General features: G+C 41.7%; 1 protein-coding gene across 50 annotated transcripts in view; it reads right to left on the bottom strand.

Moving 5' to 3' along the window:
- SORBS1 (sorbin and SH3 domain containing 1) overlaps window positions 1-22,241 on the bottom strand; it is a 253,867-nt gene that overhangs the window by 53,224 nt on the left and 178,402 nt on the right. For 28 of the 50 annotated variants that reach the window (XM_032245434.1, XM_032245433.1, XM_032245439.1 and 25 more), the window contains 5 exons: window positions 18,826-18,940; window positions 12,577-12,660; window positions 8,642-8,707; window positions 7,989-8,090; window positions 4,282-4,331 (listed from right to left, as the gene is read on the bottom strand). In XM_032245434.1, the coding sequence (XP_032101325.1) occupies window positions 4,282-4,331; window positions 7,989-8,090; window positions 8,642-8,707; window positions 12,577-12,660; window positions 18,826-18,940 (417 nt within the window). The remainder of the gene's footprint in view (window positions 1-4,281; window positions 4,332-7,988; window positions 8,091-8,641; window positions 8,708-12,576; window positions 12,661-18,825; window positions 18,941-22,241) is intronic. The other 22 variants (XM_032245475.1, XM_032245477.1, XM_032245478.1 and 19 more) reach the window with 4 other exon arrangements.

The raw sequence follows: 22,241 nt of genomic DNA, 5'->3' as shown, positions 1-22,241 counted from the left end.
CAGTGTTTCTGCCTACACATCATTACTGGCCAACCAGTGAAAGGGGCCAGAGTCAATTCACCAGTTGCCTGCCTCGGTACTAACCAAGTTGGATTTCAGTTAATTAAGATCTAGCGATGCATCCATTCATGGAGCAAACATTTACTATACGCTTTCCCTTGTGTCAGGCACCCCACTTAGACTAGTTCCTCTCCAATTCCAGATATTAAAAATCTTACTCATTTGGATAAACTGGGGGAAAACCAAGCCCAATTACTGAAGAATCCCCAAATGGTAGAATAGCAGGAGGAAAAACCTCATTTATTCCTGCCAAATATTTCATGGGAGCTGAAAAACTGAGGCTTTGAAGACCTATTTTCAGGGATATAAATAAGAACTCTTGGTAAATTAACAGATTGAATATCTTCATGCACATTCAGAGTGAAAAGAATTTGCTCTTTTCATCAGCTTACATTAGTACCCTCCAATCCTGCTAACCCAATATCATAAGTAGTTGCTTAAACTATGGGGGTTTCCTTGTGCGCGCGCGCGCGCGTGTGTGTGTATGTGTGTTTGAGACAGAGTGCAGTGGTGCGATCTTGACTCACTGCAACCTCTGCATGCGGGAAAGCAATCTTCCACCTCAGCCTCCCAAATAGCTGGAACTACAGTCCTGTGCCACCAAGCCCAGCTAATTTTTACAATATTTTTTGTAAGGAGGAAGTTTTGCCATGTTGCCCAGACTGGTCTTGAACTCCTGGCCTCAAGTGATCCACCCACCTCAGCCTCCCAAAGTGCTGGGATTACAGGTGTGAGACACCGTGCCAGGTAAAAATTGTTTTTTAAGAGCTCAAAATCATTAAGCCTTGGTACGTCTTCTGCTAACTTATTACCAAATTTTGAATCAGTATGGTGCAGATGAGTTTACTGCCAACCCCAGTCCCTTGGCCTAGAGCTTCACTGTTCCTAACCTGGATACGGCTCTGCCCTGTACCTGCTGTGGAACTATGGCATTATACTGCTTTGATGTGCCTATTTTCTCATCTATAAAACAGGGATTAAAAATTATGTCTGATTGGCCAGGTGTGGTGGCTCACACCTGTAATCCCAGCAGTTTGGGAGGCCACAGGGGGCAGACCACCTGAGGTCAGGAGTTCGAGACCAGCCTGGCCAATATGGCGAATCCCTGTCTCTACTAAAAATACAAAAATTAGCTGGTTGTGGTGGCAGGCCTGTAATCCTAGCTACTTAGGAGGGTGAGGCAAGAGAATACTTGAACCTGCGAGTCGGAGGTTACAGTGAGCCAAGACTGAGCCACTGCACTCCAGCCTGGGCAACAAGAGCAAAACTGTCTCAAAAGGAAAAAAAAAGTGCCCCATCTTGGAATGTTCAGAGGGTGAAATGAGGTAAGGTAGATAAAATACTAAGCACAGGGCCTGGCACATAGTATATGCCCGATAAATTGTTAAAGTGACGCTATTCAATACCTGTGCTCCCTTATCCTGACTGCCTGTGGTTGCTGCTTTTTCTCCTGAATACTTGTAACCATCACAGTCTACTTCATTCATTTGCCACTTTGCCTTTTCATTTACTAAACTTGTTGTGTGTGTGTGTGTGTTTTGTCCCCAAACTATTAAGGGACTATATCTACATTCCTATTAGAGTACAGAGCTTAGTGCCTTAGATCCAGTAGAGCCAGGGAATTCACTTGGCCAGCTACCCCATGAAGCCCTTTCTGCCTTGTGCAGTTTAGGGGGATGGAGGTGAGGAGGTAAAAGAGGAGAGCAGGCAACAGGGTTCACATGGGCAGTTGGGGCTGCCAAAGTGACAAGCTGAGAATAAACAGGTGGCCTGGGAGATCAAGGAGGGTTTGCTAGGAACTGTGGCCTTGACAACACCCTTTATCTGCAGGTTGCCTAGGGTCATCTGGTGGGCTTCACCTCTGAAGACACATCTCTAGGACCTAGAGGACCTGTGACTTACTGTCATTTTTAGAGCTGAAGGCCCAGCTCAACTGGAAGCTCTTTAAAAGGGAGTGAGCTGCAAAGCCAGAGTGGGGGGCAGGGGTCCCGATGCTACACCTGAGCCCTGACACCTGTCATATTAGTGACTTAATCACCAACCCCACAGTGAAGGCAAGAGACTTCACACAGTCCCTCTCCGAGGTGGGAACTGTCCCCTAAGGCAGTCCTCCTCTAGCTGCTGTCTTAATATATCTTCTTATGCTCCTGAGCATATTAATCATGAAACACTTTTATTTATAGAAAAAAATTAACATAATGTATCTAGAGCTTTTGATCACTACCTTAAAAAGATTAAAGTTATTAAAGTTTTTCAACTTTTCCTCCAAAATACCCAAATCCCTGCTGACTTTCAAATTTAACTCTTCTTGTAAAGCACATTCTCCAGCAATGTAGGGAGGATATGTCCCAGAGACCACAGTATCTGTCAAAAAAATTTATACACTCAGCAACTCTGCTCATTGTGGATGTACTCAACCTTAGTAGAATAGGTAATAGGTATGTTTTCCCCTCACTGTCCTATTTTAAAGAACAAGACACAGATGTGATGGTGATAAAATAGGAAAGGCTCCTACCAGAACAAGCTCCTTTCCTAAACTCATTGGGTGTGCCAGGCACTGTGAAGATTGGGCCTTGCCCTTGAGGAGTTTATAATACACTAGCGATTATAAAAATACAAGAGTATAACTCAGGCATACAGCAACAGAAGTAAGGGCCATTGAGGTACTAACATGAGCCTGGGTAAAGGAAGGCTCCATGAGGGCCTAACTATACGAGCTAAAATGTTTGCTATTTACCACATATAGAACAGGAGGTGAGGGTAGCACTGAACATTTTCAGCTGGGATAACAGCTTCATGGCAAAGTGCTGAGAAAGGCAATTTGCTATAGGATTCAGGATGGTTTGGTGGGGGGAAGAGGCTGGTCGTTACTCCAGGAAGAAGTGGGGTGTGCATGCATCATCCAGACAGAGTCCTAAGAACTGACGGAGGGTAACAGATGTCCATCTCTCTGTGAGAATTGGGTAAATTAGTCCCTCTCGGCCCCACCCTCCCCTCAACCCCTTCATCCCTCCCTCCATCTTTTTTTTTTTTTTCTAAGATGGAGTATGGCAGGGCGTCTCAAAAAAAAAAGACAGAGTCTTGCTCTGTCACCCAGGCTGGAGTGCAGTGGCACGATCTCAGCTCACTGTAACCTCCATCTCCTGGGTTCAAGGGATTCTCCTGCCTCAGCCTCCCGAGTAGCTGGGATTACAGGTGCAGGCTACCAAGCCAAGCTAATTTTTTTTAATTATTATTTTTTAGTAGAGATGAGGTTTCACCATGTTGGTCAGGCTGGTCGTGAACTATTGACTTCATGATCCACCCACCTCGGCCTCCCTAAGTGCTGGGATTACAGGTGTGAAGCACTGCTCCCAGCTGAGAATTTATTTATTTATTTTTTATTTTGGGGACAGAGTCTGGTTCTTTCACCCAGACTGGAGTCCAGTAGTGTGATCTCAGCTCACTGCAGCCTCAATCTCTGGGCTCAAGAGATCCTTCTGCCTCAGCCTCCCAAGTAGCTGGAACTACAGGTGCACACCTCGCTAATTTTTTTTTTTTTTTTTTTTTTTTTTGTAGAGACAGGGTCTACATTGCCCAGGCTGGTCTTGAACTCCTGGGCTCAAATGATCCTCCTGCCTTAGCCTCCCAAAGTGCTGAGATTACAGGCATAAGCCACAATGCCAGGCAAGAACTTTTATTCTAAACTTAGACAAATAAACTCACATTCTAAAGGTAAAGATGCCAAAATGGGGGAAAGTTTATAAAAGGTAATATAAATCATCACAAAATTAATTTAGAAGAGGAGGCAAGAACAGAAGGAAAATAATTTGAAGAATACAATTAGATCACTTTTTTTTGGGGGGGGGGGGTGGAGTTTCGCTCTTGTTACCCAGGCTGGAGTGCAATGGCGCGATCTCGGCTCACCGCAATCTCCGCCTCCTGGGTTCAGGCAATTCTCCTGCCTCAGCCTCCTGAGTAGCTGGGATTACAGGCACGCGCCACCATGCCCAGCTAATTTTTTGTATTTTTAGTAGAGACGGGGTTTCACCGTGTTGACCAGGATGGTCTCGATCTCTTGACCTCGTGTAGATCACTTCTTATCACCAAACCGTACATCATTCAGAGCCATTAGGCTGATGCAAACAAAACACACTTTGGGTCCAAAATATAAGCTTCTCTCTTCCCATTTCTGACATTTAACATATTAAGCAACATAAACAAAGTAAAATGGCAACTTACTATCCAGGAGTCTCTGAAGAAACTTCCAGAGTGGGGCTGATAGCTGAGCTCTGTAAATGTCCAAGAAAGAAAAGAAGAAAAAAATAATATAGATGATTTATTTTGACCCATATGTTTCAAGTCAAGAGGAAAAAGAGAGAGGTCACTTTCCCTTCCTAGTTTAGATAAGGACCTCTGGAAGTCGGGGGGCTGGATGGAAAAGGTCTTCAGTGCTGGTGGAGGGCGGTGCTCTTTCTCTGGGAGGAGAATGCATGGGCAGGTGGGCTCTCCTACTCCTGGTCTTTTGCTTTTCAGTGGATGCACCCAAGGCTCTCTGGGTGGGTCAGGAGAAGGCCACCTGGCTCATACTTGTCTTCCATCACAGGTCACCGGGCAGATGGCCCTCCAGTGGGCCAACATGCTTTAATGACATGAATGGCACATCCTCCACCAGCTTCTCGGCAGCCCTCAGAACCCCCTCTGAGCTGACTGCAGATCCCATCATGCACCCCAAATGCCACATCCAGAGAGAAAGTCACCCAACACTTTAGGGCCAGAATGCACAAAAGTGTATTTTAACATACCACCGTGTATTTAGATTACTTGTGTATACTTATGCATAACTTTGTGTATGCAAATTTAGGAGTGTAGAAATGGGGAGAAATGCAATTTCACCAACCCTATTAATGACCATTTCAGCACGAATAAAGGAATGCTTTATAAAATTACCAGGCACCACTCAAAAGGAAGAAAACAACCAAGAACTACATGCAGAAAAAAAGCAACATAATTCTGTAGTTTAGGGTTTCTGTTGTTGTCTTGGAGAGAAAAACGCAAAGGGTTTGATATGCCTGTTTTTAAAAATAAGGTAGTAATTGAATAAATTAATGTAAAGGTTAATTTTAAGGATAATCCTACCTTACATAATGGCCTCATCTCTAATAATGACCATTTTAAGAAAAACTAGCTATTTGCAGAAGAGACAGTTAAGGAAAGGAGAGAAAGAAAAGGAAGAGAGAGTCAAAGAGAGAAAAGGAAATGACAGGGAAGAGGCAATCCCACCCGCATAGCCCTTTGCCTGCTGAAACCTGTTGGGCTTGTGTGCTTTCATTTCTGAGGGCACCTCTGCACAGGGATGAGTACTGTACCCCGTGCCACCCCCATTATTCCGCAGAGAGCACACCCCTCTTAACCTCCAACTCCATCCTCTAGCCTTTCTGGCTGCACTGTCTTGCCGGCCCATCCTCTCCTTCCTCGGTCTCCTGCCTCTGAACAACTGACCTGTGTGGTCTTCCACCTTGGAAGACCTTGCCCTGGTCTCCATCTTGAAAAACCTTTGACCCTGTAGAGTCCTCTGGGAATGCTCCCCTTCCTTCCTTCCTTCCGTGGTCACATCTTTTCATTCAGTGCTGTACCCCTGCAGGCTCCTGATTCTCTGCCATGAACTTACTCACCCAGCAACCTCCAAAGACTTTGGAAACATCTTAGTCATCACATCCACTGGCCTTCCTGGGAGTCCATCTTTCTGGACCTCTGGGAAGATTTCACACTTTCTCCTCTTGCTCCATCACTCGCTTTTCCCTCTGCCTCTGTGAACTCTGCTTTCTCTCCCTCTCCCCTTCTCCTACTCCACGTCACCCAGCATCCCCATAGGTAGTTGTTAGTTTCACATCCTTTTTCTCAACACAATTCCCTCTTGAGTCTGTCATCTACTCCCCAGTTGGGTGTCTTCATCTACTCCCAGGACCTCAACCATTGCTTCCACTCAAGTGACTCGTATCCCCATCTTAAGCCCATGCCTCTTCCAAGAACCCTAGTCTTAAGACTTCCAACTACCTACCGGATATTGCCTATATGACACCCAACCAACACCTCAAAGGTCAGTTACCTAAAGCCAGCTCCCTCACCTTGCCTCTGCCCTGATCGTCTTCCCAGATTTCCTCTGTGATGTGCTCAAGTCCTCATTCTTCCATCTGCCTGGCCAAAACCCCAAGGTTGTCTTTGTCTCAATTTCATCCTCCAATTCTTTGCTGTTTACACCAGTCAGTTAAAAAGTGTCACCGCAACATCCTCAGTGACCTCGCTCGCATCTGCTCTCCCCACTGCACGCTGGTGCACCCAGCATGGGCTCTCACCACAGCCGCAGCCACCACTCTCACTCCAGGACTAGCTGTGATCACTTCTCACATAGGACCTTCAATTCCACAGTGGCTAACCTGGTTCCTCCACCCTAATTGGAAACTAAGCCCCTAACCCCACTCTGCCTGCCCCGCCCATCACCTGTCTGCCTCACCCATGTGTGCAGTGCCTGTTGTGCCTCCTTCAAGTACTGAGAGAGAGCTTGGACCTAAGCCCCAGCCCTGCTGGCCTCCTCATGCTCTGCTGTCTCTGAATTCCCAGTTCCTAACACCCTCAATCAACCTGCAGCTCCTTGGCTCCTGACTCTCTTATCCCAGACCTCTTGGCTGCTGCCAAATCCCCAGTCTCTTCACCCCTTTCCTGGTTTGAGTCTCTGCTGCTCTCATGACTTTTGTGCCCAAGTCACTGGGGCTGGAGATCTGACTCCATAAGCAGTTTCCTCTGTTCCTGTCACAGTTTGTGGACCTTCTTGGCCTCCTTGGCTCCATATTCCTTTTCTGTCGCACCTATAATCTTTTTTTTTTTTTGATACAGAGTCTCACCCTGTCACCCAGGCTGGAGTGCAGAGGTGTGATCTCAGCTCACTGCAATCTCTGCCTCCTGAATTCAAGCAATTCTCCTGCCTCAGCCTCCCAAGTAGCTGGGATTATAGGTGCCCACCACCATGCCTGGCTAATTTTTGTATTTTTAGTAGAGACAGGGTTTCTCCATGTTGGCCAAGCTGGTCTTGATCTCCTAACATCAAGTGGCCCATCTGCCTCAGACTCCCAAAGTGCTGGGATTACAGGCACGAGCCACCGCGCCCAGCCTCCTTTTGTATCTTCTCTAAAGATATCTTTTCCTTTTAAGAGTCTCTTTTGTTTTGTCAGGGAGCCCTATGGGCAGCAACTGGGAACATTTGGTTTTTTCCTCCTTGGAAACCTACTTACCATAGTGTCTCTCTCTCTTTCTCTCACTTTCTCTCAAACACCCTTTAATAAACCACATTTTGACATAGCTCCCTTTAAAACATCAATGCAGGCTTAGTTTCAAACACGTTTTTCCTGTGTCCAGGCCATCTGACCTCTGAGTGCATCTTTCATTGAGAACTTTCTGACCTTTAAAATGACAAACACTACTACTCTGAAAGCGCCATGCACAGAAAGTGTACCCAGAGCACTGCTGCTGAGTTTTTGAAACTGATCTCTGAGGTTGGTATCTCCCAGGGCTGCCAAAAAGACAAGGAAACTGCCAAAAATGACTCCCTGAAAATTCAGAGAAGGCACCCAGAAGCGAAGGAAGGAAACTTAAAAGGTCACCCCAGGAAAGCAGAGAAACAGAATAAGGCGGGAGAGTAGTTTCAATCCGCAGCCTCTCTGCACGTAACTGAAGAATCCCCTTTAAGGAAGATGCCAAGCTCAAAAGAAAACCAAGCAAAAATGAACTGGGCAGGGGTGAGGGAAGGGTCCAAAAGAGGAGGCAGAAAGCCATGCAGCCTAAAATAACCAGCATCACCATCTGTCACCTCAGCTACTTCAAAAACCACAGAACAAAGAAAGCAAAGCACAGCTTGAAAAGGAACTGACGGCATGAGAAAAACTAGGAAATACCTGTGGCACGTTTGCACTGGGTGCTTTATTAAGCGTCTCCATTTTTTCTAAATCTGCCTCTAACTCTGTCTGGCAGAGGTTGAGATCTTTGTCTAGATTAGTCTGGTTCAAGAAAGAAAAGATGGGAAAGAATGTTTTAGTTTAGAGGAAAAGGAGAAAGAATGGAAGGTTAAGTTAGAAAAAAATGAATTTTTTTCTTTTAGTGTTATACTTTCATAAGGCCAAGATAGCACGACTAAAACACGGGAGCTTACCAGAAATTAGTTAAAGACATGAAAACAAAGAATGTAACATTAGGCATATAAAGCAGAAATCCTGAAGTAATCAGAGCTTCAAAAATCTATTCTACTTGCTAAGGAGAACTACAAAAACCTACCTTTAAGGAAATGCCTATTTTCTCTTTTTTCAGAGTGTGGTAACAGTGACAAATACTCTATGTCAGAAGGATATGTAATTGCTTTAAAAACCTCTAAACATTAGTATATGTCTTAGAGAATTTGTTACATAGTTTTATTACCAAGCCAAAAAAAAAAAAAAAAAAGCATCAAGTTTTTAAAAAAGTGATTTAAGAAAAAAACAAACCCACAACACACTCACACTAACCAAAGCTAGAGAGCACACACAGTCCAACAGAGGAGGCACAGCGGAATTACCTTTCTATCCTCTCTAGGAAGGATAGAGCAGTCTCCAGGAGTATAATCCCATATCTTTTTGGGAGGCTGACGGGAAGCAGAGGAGGAAATGAAGAAATGAGCATAAAGACATAAAGACAAACATGGAGACTGGCTCAAACAAGGAGGGGCACACTAGGAGAACTGTATCAACACAGAAAGGTGAACTCAAAAGCAGGGGAGCGGGTGCTGCCTACGGACACAGGCTGCCTGCTGGTGGGGAAGCCTGAGGATTTAGGAGCTGGGACCATTACCTAGGAAGTTTGTTTCTATGTCTATGTTTCAAAAGCAACTCATCCTTGGATTCTTAATATTGAAAGCTTAACAAAACAAGGCAGGGGAGGGGAAGCATTAACACAAATGTAAACAAAACTAGAAACTTTTAAATTCCTCATTGTTCTTTTCAAACTAAGATTGACACTGAAGATTCTACACTTTTGAGGCAGTCTTCTGCTGTAAAATTCATTGTGTTTTAACACGTGTATGAATTTAGAGGTGTGGTCAATGGACTGAACCAAATGTACTTTCTATGGTTTGTAACAATGAAATCCATGTACAAAATGGTTCTTAAATAGTGCACTAGACAATTTCATACCAGTAGTTTAAAAATCTCCTTTTATAGTTTAACTAGACCTTGATAATACTATTAGTGGTAGAGACATACTTTTCATCCTCCTTAGAGAACAGAGTTTAAAATTTAAAGAGGGGACTGTAAGGTTATTTTTGTTTTGTCTTTTAACCCTTTAAGTCAGATTTAAAGCTGCATTCCTAAGACGGAAATTTGCCAAAAGATGATTGTAAGCTTAATGAGGAAGGAGTCCCGAGGGTGGGACAGTCAGAGGTTACAGGCGACTTCTAACCCTGGATCCCCTCTTCCACTTGTTCTGCCTATTTAGACTTGTATTTTCTTACATAATGACCTCTAGGGTGGTAAGAAATAAATCATTAACAGCTCCTAAAATTTTGTGCAAATTTCATTATAGCCAACTCTATGGAAGCATTCAAATCAGGTTACATTGTGAAATTCTGACTTGCTCTTACATATAGAAATCATGTCGATTTCTATAGAAATCAGAGCAAAACAATTCAGAAGAAAAAGTAGATTCCCAGTCTCCTTGTAATAAATCTGCAAATGAGAAGTAATCTGATTCCAAGATGTGTTCACCACTGACACTCACAGGTCAGTAATGTCATCTCCATACACTTATATTCTGCATTTCGCAAAGTAAGTGATACTAGCAATTACCATTCATCTCTAAGCACTTAATACACTTGGAATGTTCACCTGCAGAAGTAGACTTTTTGAAGTCTAATGGCTTATGGTCATTTCTTTACTGCAATAAACAGAACAGTGTTTACAAATTAAACTGGTTTTAAATAATCCTTCTAAAAATGGTCCCTGGAATCTTGAACTATTTGCTATTCTAACAACTTGTTAGAGCTAAATAGCTATAAGTTTTAGTCAACATCTTGCTGAAATTTTAGTTCACTTTGGATGACTTAAGCAAAGAGGTGGAGGAAGCAAGGAGTTCAGGGTAAATGTCTAGTGTCAAAGTTCCAGCAGGTCTTACTCAGGGAAAGTGGTCCCCAGTTGGTGTGAGGAAAAAACAAAAGTAGAAATGCTGATTCCCATGATCTGGTAGGAGTTTTAATTTGACTCTGCTTCTGAATGGCTGAAAAACTTTCCAAAAGAACTTCCATGGTTTTTACCACTTTTATTTATGTTTCTTATTCTTTTGTGGCAGAGTAGTTGGGGAAGGAAGTGAAGAAAAAATTTCTCCTCACCACACCTTCCTCCCAAACCCTGTTGGTTCAACTAGATAATAAGCCCACCTTTAGGATGCCTCCAACCACAAGGAGCTGTTCATTTCAGGGCTGTCCCTCAGGATATGGGCATAAGGTTAGTTAGTTTGACAAGTCCTCACAGTACTATTTTTTAAAGTAAGACCTACACAAGAGGGAGCCATCTCATTAGAAGAACTCTGAGGCCTGTGCAAAGAATGCATGTGGCTTCAGAGAAAATGCTATTTTGAAAAAGCGTCTCTAAGTCTTTAAATAATTAAAAGGCAACTAGAGCACTGGGGTAGGGATACAAGCTACAAGAAGGCCCCAATATACAATTGGACTGTGTCCTCAACATTTCTTTGAAGTTATCTGTGTGGTACCTGGACTGAAGTTTTTGGCAGCAATAGCATTAATTTATTAAGCTATGCATGGAGGCTATTTAATGTATGCTGGTATTGAAATACTGTACATTATCCTCAAAAATTATTTGTAATGATAGATTTAGCAAAACAATAACAACTAATTAGAAAGAAAAATTCCACCACTTTTCCTGAAAGCTAATATTTCAGGTAAAACTAATTTAGTTATTTAGCAGATGAGATGGCCAGAAATTTGTGGATTCTGAAACAGACATCAAAAATCAATGGCAGGGACTCTACTAAACATAATTTAATAGCTTTTGCTTTCCGTGATTAAAGTATGGCATTATTGCTTTATCCACCAATCATGGTCTGTTTGGGGGGTAGGAAACAATGACATACAGCAAAAGCTTATTTTTGGTGATGTAATTGGTTTTAAGAAAAAGAAGAAAAGAGAAAGGGTTAGGATACTGTTAAATACTACATGTGGAAAAGATTGCCTGAGGCAGACTTAACTGATATCTGAATGGTGAACAGCAGAGGGGGAAAAAAAGAGAGAGAGAGAGAGAGAGAGAGAAAGGAGAAGAAATGAGGTGTGCACCAATGCTTTGGGGAGGGGAGGAGGGTGCAGACTTTGGGTCAGATGCGTCCCTCTCCACTGGTCACTAGGTGGCGCTGTTCATCCAGGACAGCTCAGCTGCTATCGGGAGACAGTGTCTAGGAGGGACCAGAAGAGAGGAACAAGCAGGCTGTTTGCAAGTCTGGTGCTCTTAACTCAGAAGATGCCTGAACTTTCAAAGCTCAGCATTGCCAAATTAAAGAGCAATTTCTAAGCACCAGCTTAATTTCTCTTTGTTTTAATAAGAAAAATTTTAAACATTTTACTGAACTATAAAGTTCACTCTTGCCTGCAAATAAAACTATCATCCCAGAACATAGAAACTCAAAAGCTGGATCCAATGCTAAAGTCTCATACAATCACCTAATAAAATGTTTTTATATGCTTAACTCCTCCACCTGTAAATTCTTTTTGCAGCTGTAATAATTAAGATTTTGAACTAACTAGAGTTTTAAAGTCAGTTTCCAGTCATCTCTAGAGGAAGGATGAGCTCAATTCTCCCTTCTGTTTTATATTCCTTTGGGTGCAAGGCTAAGAAAATCCTCCTTTAAGTGCCAAAAGTCAATTTGTACCAAAGCCAACTCAGAGATATCATAGGGGAAGAATAGGTTGAATACTAAATATGTTAGAATTCCTTAGTCCCATTTCAAACTTTGGGAAATACCCTACATCACAGAAATCATTCCCTAAAAGTCACCCATAATGGGGTTGCATTTGTGGGTCACATCTGCATAAAGAGGTCCTTGTTGGCCTGCTCTGGGACTTCATTTACATTTGTGCTTTTAAAAATACAATTTAAAGCAGAGACAATGCTGGTCTTCTCAGTATATAAGCATTTTCAGCTTGTCTTTAGCCATCCACAAGGAATGTGATATTTGTTGTTACTGGGGGAGGTCTAAGATAAGCAATGATTATTTGTGTTTCTCTGGGATATTCCAGCAAGATATACTTCCAGAGCTCACTGTCCTTTCTCAGTGAAGCAATGCAAAAGAAAGCTTAGAAGTTGTAGCGAGAAGAGACAATCCCACTACAGACAACCAACGTAACTGGCCCCACTTTCTGAATTGCTTACAAATATCTGATTCTTTAGCAGCAACAATGCGTCCACAGCATTAGTTTAAAAGGTGTATAACCACTGAAGCTATTAAACTTACCGGTTTCCCAAACTCCAATTCCGAAAAGAATTTATACCAAGGTTCATTCTTTAAATCTATCTCTTCTGGGCTTATATCCCGACTCTATAGGGGTTGGTGATAGGGAAATGGAAGAAAGAGAAGGATAACATTATGCAAAGGTTACATAGGAACAGGCCAGTAGAGATGCAGTGGTTTCCAGGTATATACAGCAACTGCATTTAACAGCAGCAATCATCTGTTTTTACTGACATCAGCAAAAACAGGAGGGAGAGGGTGGGTTTACAAAAACAGGGAAAGTGAGGCAGGGAACAGTGAATGAATCATTCTCAGCCCTAAGGCAGAGGAAAATGGACTACAGATGGAGAACTTTGCACCACACTGCTGCATACACAACAAGTCTGAATCTGGGCATAACAGCATTCTGCAATAATTTTCAATAATGTGGAAGAAAAGAAAGCCCTTTACAAAGAACTATTAGTTATGAGCAAATTACCTGGTGAGCACACCAAACATTTAAGCCATCTATGCCAGCTGAGTAGAGCAAACGATTTTTATGGACTAGTACAATTTTAGTACTTGTTTGCAAAGCTGCCTGAAGGTTTTCAAAATAAACGCAAATATTGACACTTTATAAAAAGCCAATTGGTTAATACTGCATCTTTAATGGCACATGAGTAGGTAGGAAACCATGTCCTGTACACAGTAAAGTGAAAGTGAAATGTGATATAAGACAGAGGACACGGTGAAAAAAAACATTTTAAACAAGCATCCATGGCGGATAAATATAGACAGAATAAACTTCATGTTTTAACAAATAAATGTTAAAGAACTGGGAAAAAATAAAGTGAAAGAAAAGCTAGACAAGACAGATAACAGAACAAAGGGGAAAAAACTTCTGGGTTATGTCACAAAAATAAGTTAGATTTCTCACTTTATATAACACTATGAGGTATCAATAGACTGATCATTTGATTCTATGGAATATAATATTTAACCAAATAAGGATAAAGTTCTGACACCTTATTTCACGGAATAACACATTTTGGGAAATAACTAGTTGGAAAATGAATGCGTGCATGCAAAGCTAATCAGGTTTTCCCCTTAATAAACTGGAGAAATGTTTATATCAGGCAAAAATGTTTGAGGTTCATGACTAATTAAATATGTATATATGTTTCAAAAACTTTGATAATCACAAAAAGAGAGATGGGGTGATTTTCTACAATAACCTGAAATATAAAATGCATACAATTTCTACTGCAATTGAAAATACTGCACAACAAACTTCACTACTTCGGGACTATAACACCTGAAGGAGGGGGCTGCCATGTCTGGTGTGCAGGTCTTTAATGCTGGTGCTTCACAGAGCAGCTCTTCCTGAATGTACTTTTCTTACAACCTAGTTAACATCCCTTTTGCAGCTAGTAGAAATGGCTGCTAACTTTCTTAGTGACCTTTACCAATCCCTTCTTCTAAGATCTTTAAAAGAATCTTTAGCATTACTTTCACTTTTGCTACAGGCAGAGGAAGATATGGAAATATGGCAGGGAACCTTTTAACTGAAGTCAAGCTGGGTTGAAATCGGAGGGAGATACATACTGAAACACAAGGTCTGTCCTCCTACATCCGGATAAAACCTCCTCCAATTGCCTTTAGAGACTTAGGGTTTAAATCTGAAGGAGAAGTCTTGCCCTCACTATAGTAAATGGATTCTATATTTATTCAATTGAGTGAAAAGAGGTATAATACCTATAAGAACACAACTATTCAGGAGTGGTAGACATTGGGACTTTCTAGATCCTAACATGATGAGGTTTCATGAAATCTATTCCATGTTTGTTATTTTTACAAAGACTATTTATAAACTGCCCTCTGGGAATAGGTTAGGCTTTCCCCCCCACCCCCACTTTTTTTTTTTAAGACGAAGTCTTACTCTGTTGCCAGGCTGGACTGCAGTGGCACGATCTTGGCTCACTGCAACCTCCGCCTCCCAGGTTCAAGTGATTCTCCTGCCTCAGCCTCCCGAGCAGCTGAGACTACAGGCATGTACCACCACACCCAGGTAATTTTGGTATTTTTAGTAGAGACAGGGTTTCACCATGTTGGCCAGGATAGTCTCAATCTCTTGACATTGTGATCCACCTGCCTGAGCCTCCCAAAGTGCTGGGATTACAGGCATGAGCCACCACGCCCAGCCTCTTTTTTCTTAAATAAAATGTACCAACTCTTTCGGGAAACTGCCTGAAAGTTTTGGTACTCATGATCCTGAAGTAATTAACTCATTTTATTCCCAAAGGCTGTCTGCAGATTGTTTTACTGTGGAGGTTAATGCTGAGCCAGTAATAGAATCAGGAGGCTATGTCAAACAGTACGAGGCAAGAGCAACTGGCCTCAGTCCTTTGAGCTGCCCAGAGATAAAGCTAAAAAGGTGATACCACACAGCCCTCACGTCTGCATTTGATTTTGCCAAGTATAACTCAGCTATGTATCCTACTATGGAACAGACCAATAGAAAACGTCCTTCTGGATGCAGAGCAGGAACTCTGACCTAGCAGGCAGGGAAAACTCCATAATGTCTGGTGAAGTTCTTCTGTAGTACAGGCTATTCTCCCAGTTCAAAAAATATCTTCGGAAAAGGGCAGGTAACTCACCAGAAAGATACCAGCTTCTCCTCAAAGATAGTTTTGCTTCTTGAATGGAAGCCAGAGACTAACTTCAAACCTGAATGTGGTATGCTTGTGTAGCACTTTATAATATTCACAGTTCTTGTACCCATATTACCACATTTGACCCACGCCATCTTCCAATTCCTAGTTCAATGTTCTTTACACTATGCCATACTTCCCTTTGCATATTCCACACGACGGGCAGAAGACCCACTAAGGTTTTGATGACAACAAGCTAAAGCAGGGGCTAAATGACCATGCTAAAAAGCCAGGGAAGGAACTCAAAGTGGGGGTGAACTGGGAAGAAACCAAGCTGGATAAATCCCCTTGTTTTACACTTCCAAATACACACTGTGTCTGTAATCACTCACTTAATATCTGTCCTTCCTATTATACACGTATGGGAATGGATTATGTCTAACCCAGGGCTTGGTGCATAAAAATTATTCTACACGCATGTATACATATTTGTTTAACTGAGCTGAACTTTTGTAAGAGACTTTAGAGGAAGGTATAAAAGAATGTGTTCTGAAAAAGGCCATTTCTGACAAAGCCAGGACTGACCAACAGATCTCCAATTCTTAGGTGAGAAGAGAAAAAACTATCCTACTATGATAAGAGGGGACTAAGCAGAGATAAAGACCCTCATATGTGCCAGGTTTGGTGACTCAAGCCTGTAGTCCCAGCACTTTGAGAAGCCAAGGGAGGCAGATTGTTTAAGCCCAGGAGTTTGAGACCAGCCTGGGCAACACAGTAAAATCCCATCTCTACAAAGAATGAAAAATTAGCTGGGGCCAGGCACAGTGGCTCACAGCTGTAATCCCAGCCCTTTGGAAGGCCAAGGCGGGTGAATCATTTGAGGCCAGGAGTGCAAGACCAGCCTAGCCAACATGGTGAAACCCCATCTCTACCAAAAATACAAAAATTAGCTGGGCATGGTGGTGCATGCCTGTAATCCCAGCTACTCTGGAGGCTGAGACAGGAGAATTGCATGAACTCAGGAAGCGGAGGTTGCGATGAGCTGAGATTGCACCACTGCACTCCATCCTGGGCAACAGAGCGAGACTCTGTCTCAAAAAAGAAAAGAAAAGAAATTATCTGGCCATGGTGGCACATGCCTGTAGCCCCAGCTACATGGGAGGATAGCCTGAGCCTGGGAGGTCAAGGCTTCAGTGAGCCATGATCTCACCACTGTACTCCAGCCTGGGTGACAGAGTGAGACCCTATCTCAAAAAAAAAAAGAGAGACCTTCATATGAGTCTTTCAGATAGATTGCTAGGTCATCAAGCTGTAAGTCTTCTATAGGGGGTTTTGAAGGTAGTACAGTTGTTTCTTTCATCTGTCTGGAATGATTTGGGTATGCTCCAGGGGCAAGGTGCACTCTAGGGCAACCTTTACAGTTTGCCATTCAATCTCTCCTACTAACCATGTATGTGCCTATGAAGTCATGATTTAAATTGCCAGAGTTAAGCAGACATAAGTGCCTCAAATGGAAAAAGCTTTTTTTCCCCCCCAAGATGAGGTAGTGCGTATCTGAGAGCAGGTTTAGATTCTACATCTGTGACTAGTTAGTATACTTACCCACAGTTAACAATGAAAGTGTGTGTTTTGGGGGATTTGGGCGGAGGGGGTGTAAGCTCAAATTCTGGCAAACCAGATAATAGATACCAAAAGCCAAGACTCACATGCTGAAACTCGCACTTTGCCTTTTCTGTCCATGTGATAAAAACAGCAGGAAACAAAATCAAACATAAAGGATGAATTCAACTACTGTGAAGGGCAGGCTGTCAAAAGATTCAGATTCAACTGAAGTTTCTCTCTAAAATTAAAAACTTCTCTTTGGAGAAACAGAGCTAAATTGGGTGAAAGGTACTGAACAAAACTACTGGACATTCCCCCTCCTCGTCCTCCCTGGCCTGCCTTTGATGTTCATGCGCCATTAGTGGCTTGGCCTAGGGCTTGGTACCACACAGAGGAGCTTTGCAATCCATGCACATGCTCCCCACCACTCCCCAAGAGGGTCCCGTGAGGCACTATGGGTTACTTTTCAGGGTTTGTAAAAACAACGTAAGTGATCCCAAGAACTATGGTATCAAAGATTCTCATAAATGATTGCGGTATCAGTCAGAAAAACTAAACTATGTTTTTCCTAGATCTGAGTAGTGGTTAAATGACTAAGAACCAGGGAAAGGACCTAGAAACAAAGGAGAAATTAAGAAAAGGAAGCCTTCAATAAGTGCAATGAAAATCTATAAATGGTAATGCTGCCAAAACAAAAATACCCAAAGGTCTACAGAGTCCCTGAAATCATTTAAATGTATTAATAGGTAATGGTGGGTCCCAGACTTATAATTAGTGTTAGGAATAATGACTGTCTTTGCAGGAACATTTGGGCACAAGGTTACCTTCCATATTTCTACGTACGGTATCTTCTAACAGCAGAGAACCTCCAAAGAAGGGCAGGGGTGGGGTGAAGGCAAAATTCTGTGCTCGACTCTGAACTTTCTGCTTGAAATAACTGTGGTGCACAGTGAACGCTGAAGAATGACACCTCTAAGTATTTCTGTAACCTGTTGACCTTTTTTCCTAATTAAAATGACTTATCCTTCTGTGCTTTTAGAGATGTCATATTTTTATCTCAGCAGAAGTCAAATTGATTCTTCCTTCAAAACATGTAGAGCCAAAGAGGTGGAGGGAACATAATTTGAGCCTGCATTTCAAAGGCCTGCTTCTTCTGTACACACTGCGGTGACCTCATTTTAATAAAGACCAACCCCCAGCATAATAATTCCATTCTGCTGTCACGCTGGAGGATTGTAGTGTTTATAGAGCTTTGGAGAACGCCTTTAACTAGGATCACAATTCTGAACCAGCTTTTCCTAATAAAGGGTGAATAAAATGATGCATGATTGGCAGGTATGAAACTAACCAGTGTGTAAGAATTCTTCCTGTTTCACAGAAGAGGCTGCTTTACCAGGATGGTCTGCTATACCCATACACACCATTTTCCCCACTCATAATTGCTTAGAGATGTGAACTTGTATAGGGAATCATAAACCAGGTTGAATATGAAATTAGTCCTCAATATGGCACTTGTCAAAAAAGGAAGACCTAAAAGATACATTCTAACAGCCTGAGGCCTTTTTTCCAGGTCACAACATCCTATTCGTTAGGTAGCTTTTAATGACATTCTAGTAACTTGTACAAAATTTATGCCCATTGAGAGTCACTTAAAAAAACTGGACTTTAGTCCACTTAAGGACAAACCTGATAAATGAACAGTTAGACATTTAAAAAAAGACAGCAGCAAAATCAATCTTCACGTTAGTAGAAAAATTAATATTAGTTAAAACCTTAGTTAAAACCATGCACAAAAAGAGCAACAAAGTCACAATAAGAGGATTTTTTAAAAGCAGACTTGCGGGACTTATTTTATGAACACCTGAAAAATGAAAAGGGTAAAAGTACTTCATTTTTGTCATTGTCTTCAAAACAAAGCAAGTCTATCTCAAGGGGGAAAGAATGTAATCCAACTGCACAATGCATTCTGATGAAAGAACATGGGCAAGGTGAGACAAAAGAACTTTAATATGCACATTACCATCTTTTCGTTGCTCAGAACAGAAGATTTGCCCGGCTGATATTCGTAAATGCTTTTGGGCTCTGCACGGTATTTTCTTGTGTCTACTTTCTTATCTGGGGGTTCCCAGTCATTTCTGCAGAAAGAAAATTCTATTAGAGCTATTTTCATGACAACTGGCATTAGCTTCCGACACAGTCTGACTTTGGACGGCTGTAGTGTAATCAGAGAACTTTTATATCCAAAGCATAAAATCGGAGTCAGGGCAAACAATTTAGTTGTGCTGGTTTGCTTCTCAAAATAGCCAGTTAAACTTCAGTATTCTTTTCACTAAAGGCTTGAGGTGTCCTGTGCCCAAAACCAGGCACCGAGAAGGAGAGAGGAGAAAGCAGCAGGGAAGGAGGCAGCAGCAGCAAAGCCGGCTCTGGAAAAATCTTTCACCTTGCTTCGCTCTCATGGGCTTTTCATTCCACAGACATGCCTGTACTTCCCGCTCACACTAGTGCAGTGAGAGAGAACACAGGTCCTGGAGCCAGTTGACTGTGGTTCAAATCCTGCCACACCCCTTGCTAGCTAGGTGATCTTAGACAAGTATTTTACCTCTTGGTACCTCAGTCTCCTCATCTGAAAAATGGAGTTGTTGTAAGGACTAAACAATTTACATGAGACAGCACATGTAAATCACTGAGCAGAGTGCCAAGCCCATAATAACCACACAATAAATGTTAGCTGCTACCGTAATTCGATTCTTCCCTATTCCACACCCCTCCAAGCTACCCACCAACCTAAGCCTTTGGCATAGATACTTAACCTGGCATCCAGTGATGGATTTCAGAGGACACAAAAATCCTTGGAAATAGTTTGCAAATTTCTTAAAACTTAAAAAAAAAAATTTATTTTTGTGGGTATATAGTAGGTGTATATATGTATGGGGTATGTAAGATGTTTTTCTATAGGTATATAATGTGAAATAAGCACATCATGGAGAATGGGTATCCATCCCCTCAAGCATTTATCCTTGAGTTACAGTAAGTTAGGTTATACTCTATTTTAAAATGTGTAATTATTATTGACTATAGTCACCCTGTCACGCTACCAAACAGGTCTAATTCTAACTAATTTTTGTACCCAGTAACCATCACCACCTCTCCCCCAAACCCCCACTACCCTTCCCAGCCTCTGCTAACTATCCTTCTACTCTTTAAGTCCATGATTTCAATTGTTTTGATTTTTAGATCACACAAGTAAGTGAGAACATGCCATGTTTGTCTCTCTGTATCTGGCTAATTTCACTTCACAAAATGATCTCCAGTTCCACCCATGTTTTGCAAATGACAGGGTCTTATTATTTGTTGTGGCTGAATAGTACTCCATTGTGTATATGTACTGCATTTTTTTAATTCATCCATCTATTGATGAACACTTAGGTTGCTTCCAAATCTTAGCTATTATGAACAGTGCTGCAACAGACATGCGAGTACAGAAATCTCTTCGATATTCTGATTTCCTTTCTTTTGGATATACACCCAGCAGTGGGATTGCTGGATCAAATGGCAGCTCTATTTTTAGTTTTTTAAGGAACCTTCAAACTGTTCTCCATAGTGGTTGTACTAATTTACACTCCCACCAACAGGGCACAAGAGTTCCCTTTTCTCCACATCCTCACCAGCATTTGTCATTGCCTGTCTTTTGGATATAAGCCATTTTAACTGGGGTGAGATGATGTCTCATTGTACTTCTGATTTGCCATTTCTCTGATGATCAGTGATATTGAGCACCTTTTCATATGCCTGGTTGCTACCTGTATATCTTCTTTTGAAAAATGTCTATTCAAATATTTTGCCCATTTTTTGGATCAAATTATTAGATTTTTTTCCCATAGAGTTGTTTGAACTCCTTATTACAATCCAGATATCAATTCCTTATCAGATGAGTAGTTTGCAAATATTTTCTCCCATTCTGTGGGTTACCTCTTCATGTTGTTGACTGTATTCCTGGCTGTGCAAAAGCTTTTTAACTGGATGTGATCCCATCTGTCCATTTTTGCTTTGGTTGTCTGTGCTTGTGTAGTATTACTCAAGAGACTTTTGCCCAGATCAATGTCCTGAAGATTTTCCCCAATGTTTTCTTGCAGTAGTTCCATAGTTTGAAAACGTAGATTTAAGTCAGTAAATGATTTTGGTTTGATTTTTGTGTATAGTGAGAGATAAAGGTCTAGCTTCATTCTTCTGCCTAACCAGTTTTCTCAGCACCATTTATTGGGACTGTCTTTTCCCCAGTGTATGTTCTTGGCACATTTGTGGAAAATGACTTCACTACAGGTGTGTGGATTTGCTTCTGGGCTCTCTATTTTGTTCCATTGGTCTATATGTCTGTTTTTATGCTAGTACCAAGCTGTTTGGGTTACTATAAACTCTAGTTTGCGATTGTTTTATTTTTACATTACTGTACTTTGCACTGTGATTGTATTAAATTTTTCATGCAAGGCGGTAAACTTCTTGAAGGCAGAGACAATGATTTATATATAGCTAGATCCTTCCTTAATATATGGTTGAATCTGCAGAGAATACACCCAGTGGGTTCTTGATGAAGGCACCTATAAGGGATTTGTGGGTATACTCAGCTTGCTTTTCAAATTAATTATCAAACTCCTCAGGTAGATGCCACTTAAGTTTGTGTGCTGCTTGTAAAACAGCCATTAATTTGCCTATGAGGTTGGAAAAGGTACAGAGATGTGAAACTGGATGTGTATTTAAGGAAGAAGTAAATAATTTTGTTTGTCCAGAGCCTTTTGTGTGTTGAGAAGTGGTGTAAGCTGGGGTTGGAAGATACATGGAACACCTGTCCAAACAGCATGAGAAGGTTGCTTTAGGGAGCATTTTTAGAGATAAGAATTCAAGTCAGGTGTTTGAGACCAGCCTCGCCAACATGGTGAAACCCTGTCTCTACTAAAAAATACAAAAATTAACCGGGAGTGGTGGTACACACCTGTAGTGAACTGCTTGTACCTGGGAGGTGGAGGTTGCTGTGTTGTTCAGTTGCAGGCATTAAGAGATTTACTAATGCTGTCATTAGAATAAGTCCAAGGCGTATGTCTCAACAATCCATGTTGCATGAGTAAATGGACATTAAAAAGTGTGGCTTCATTTTAAAGTTACAGTCGTTGCTATGACTATGTGAGCACAGTATGCATAAAAGAATATGACATGTGACAAATCTTGCAGTGAAGATTTCTCTTGCGAAAATGTAAAAAGTGATAATGATAATCAACATTAATTAAGTCCATACTCTAAGCCAAGTGCTACCAGGAATGCTAACATGTATTATCTCATTTTATCCTTGCACTATCCTTAATGGGAACTGTGCTACTTTTATCCCCATTTTACAGAGGAGGACGTTGAGACTAAGAAAGAATAAGTCACTGCTAATAGGTGACA

The sequence above is a fragment of the Sapajus apella genome, unplaced genomic scaffold (genome assembly GCF_009761245.1).
Source record: "Sapajus apella isolate SASKATOON/1434 unplaced genomic scaffold, GSC_monkey_1.0 scaffold58, whole genome shotgun sequence".
Classification (NCBI taxonomy): Eukaryota; Metazoa; Chordata; class Mammalia; order Primates; family Cebidae; genus Sapajus; species Sapajus apella.
The sequence above is the reverse complement of the archived record's forward strand: the minus strand, read 5'-3'. Positions and strand labels throughout refer to the sequence as shown.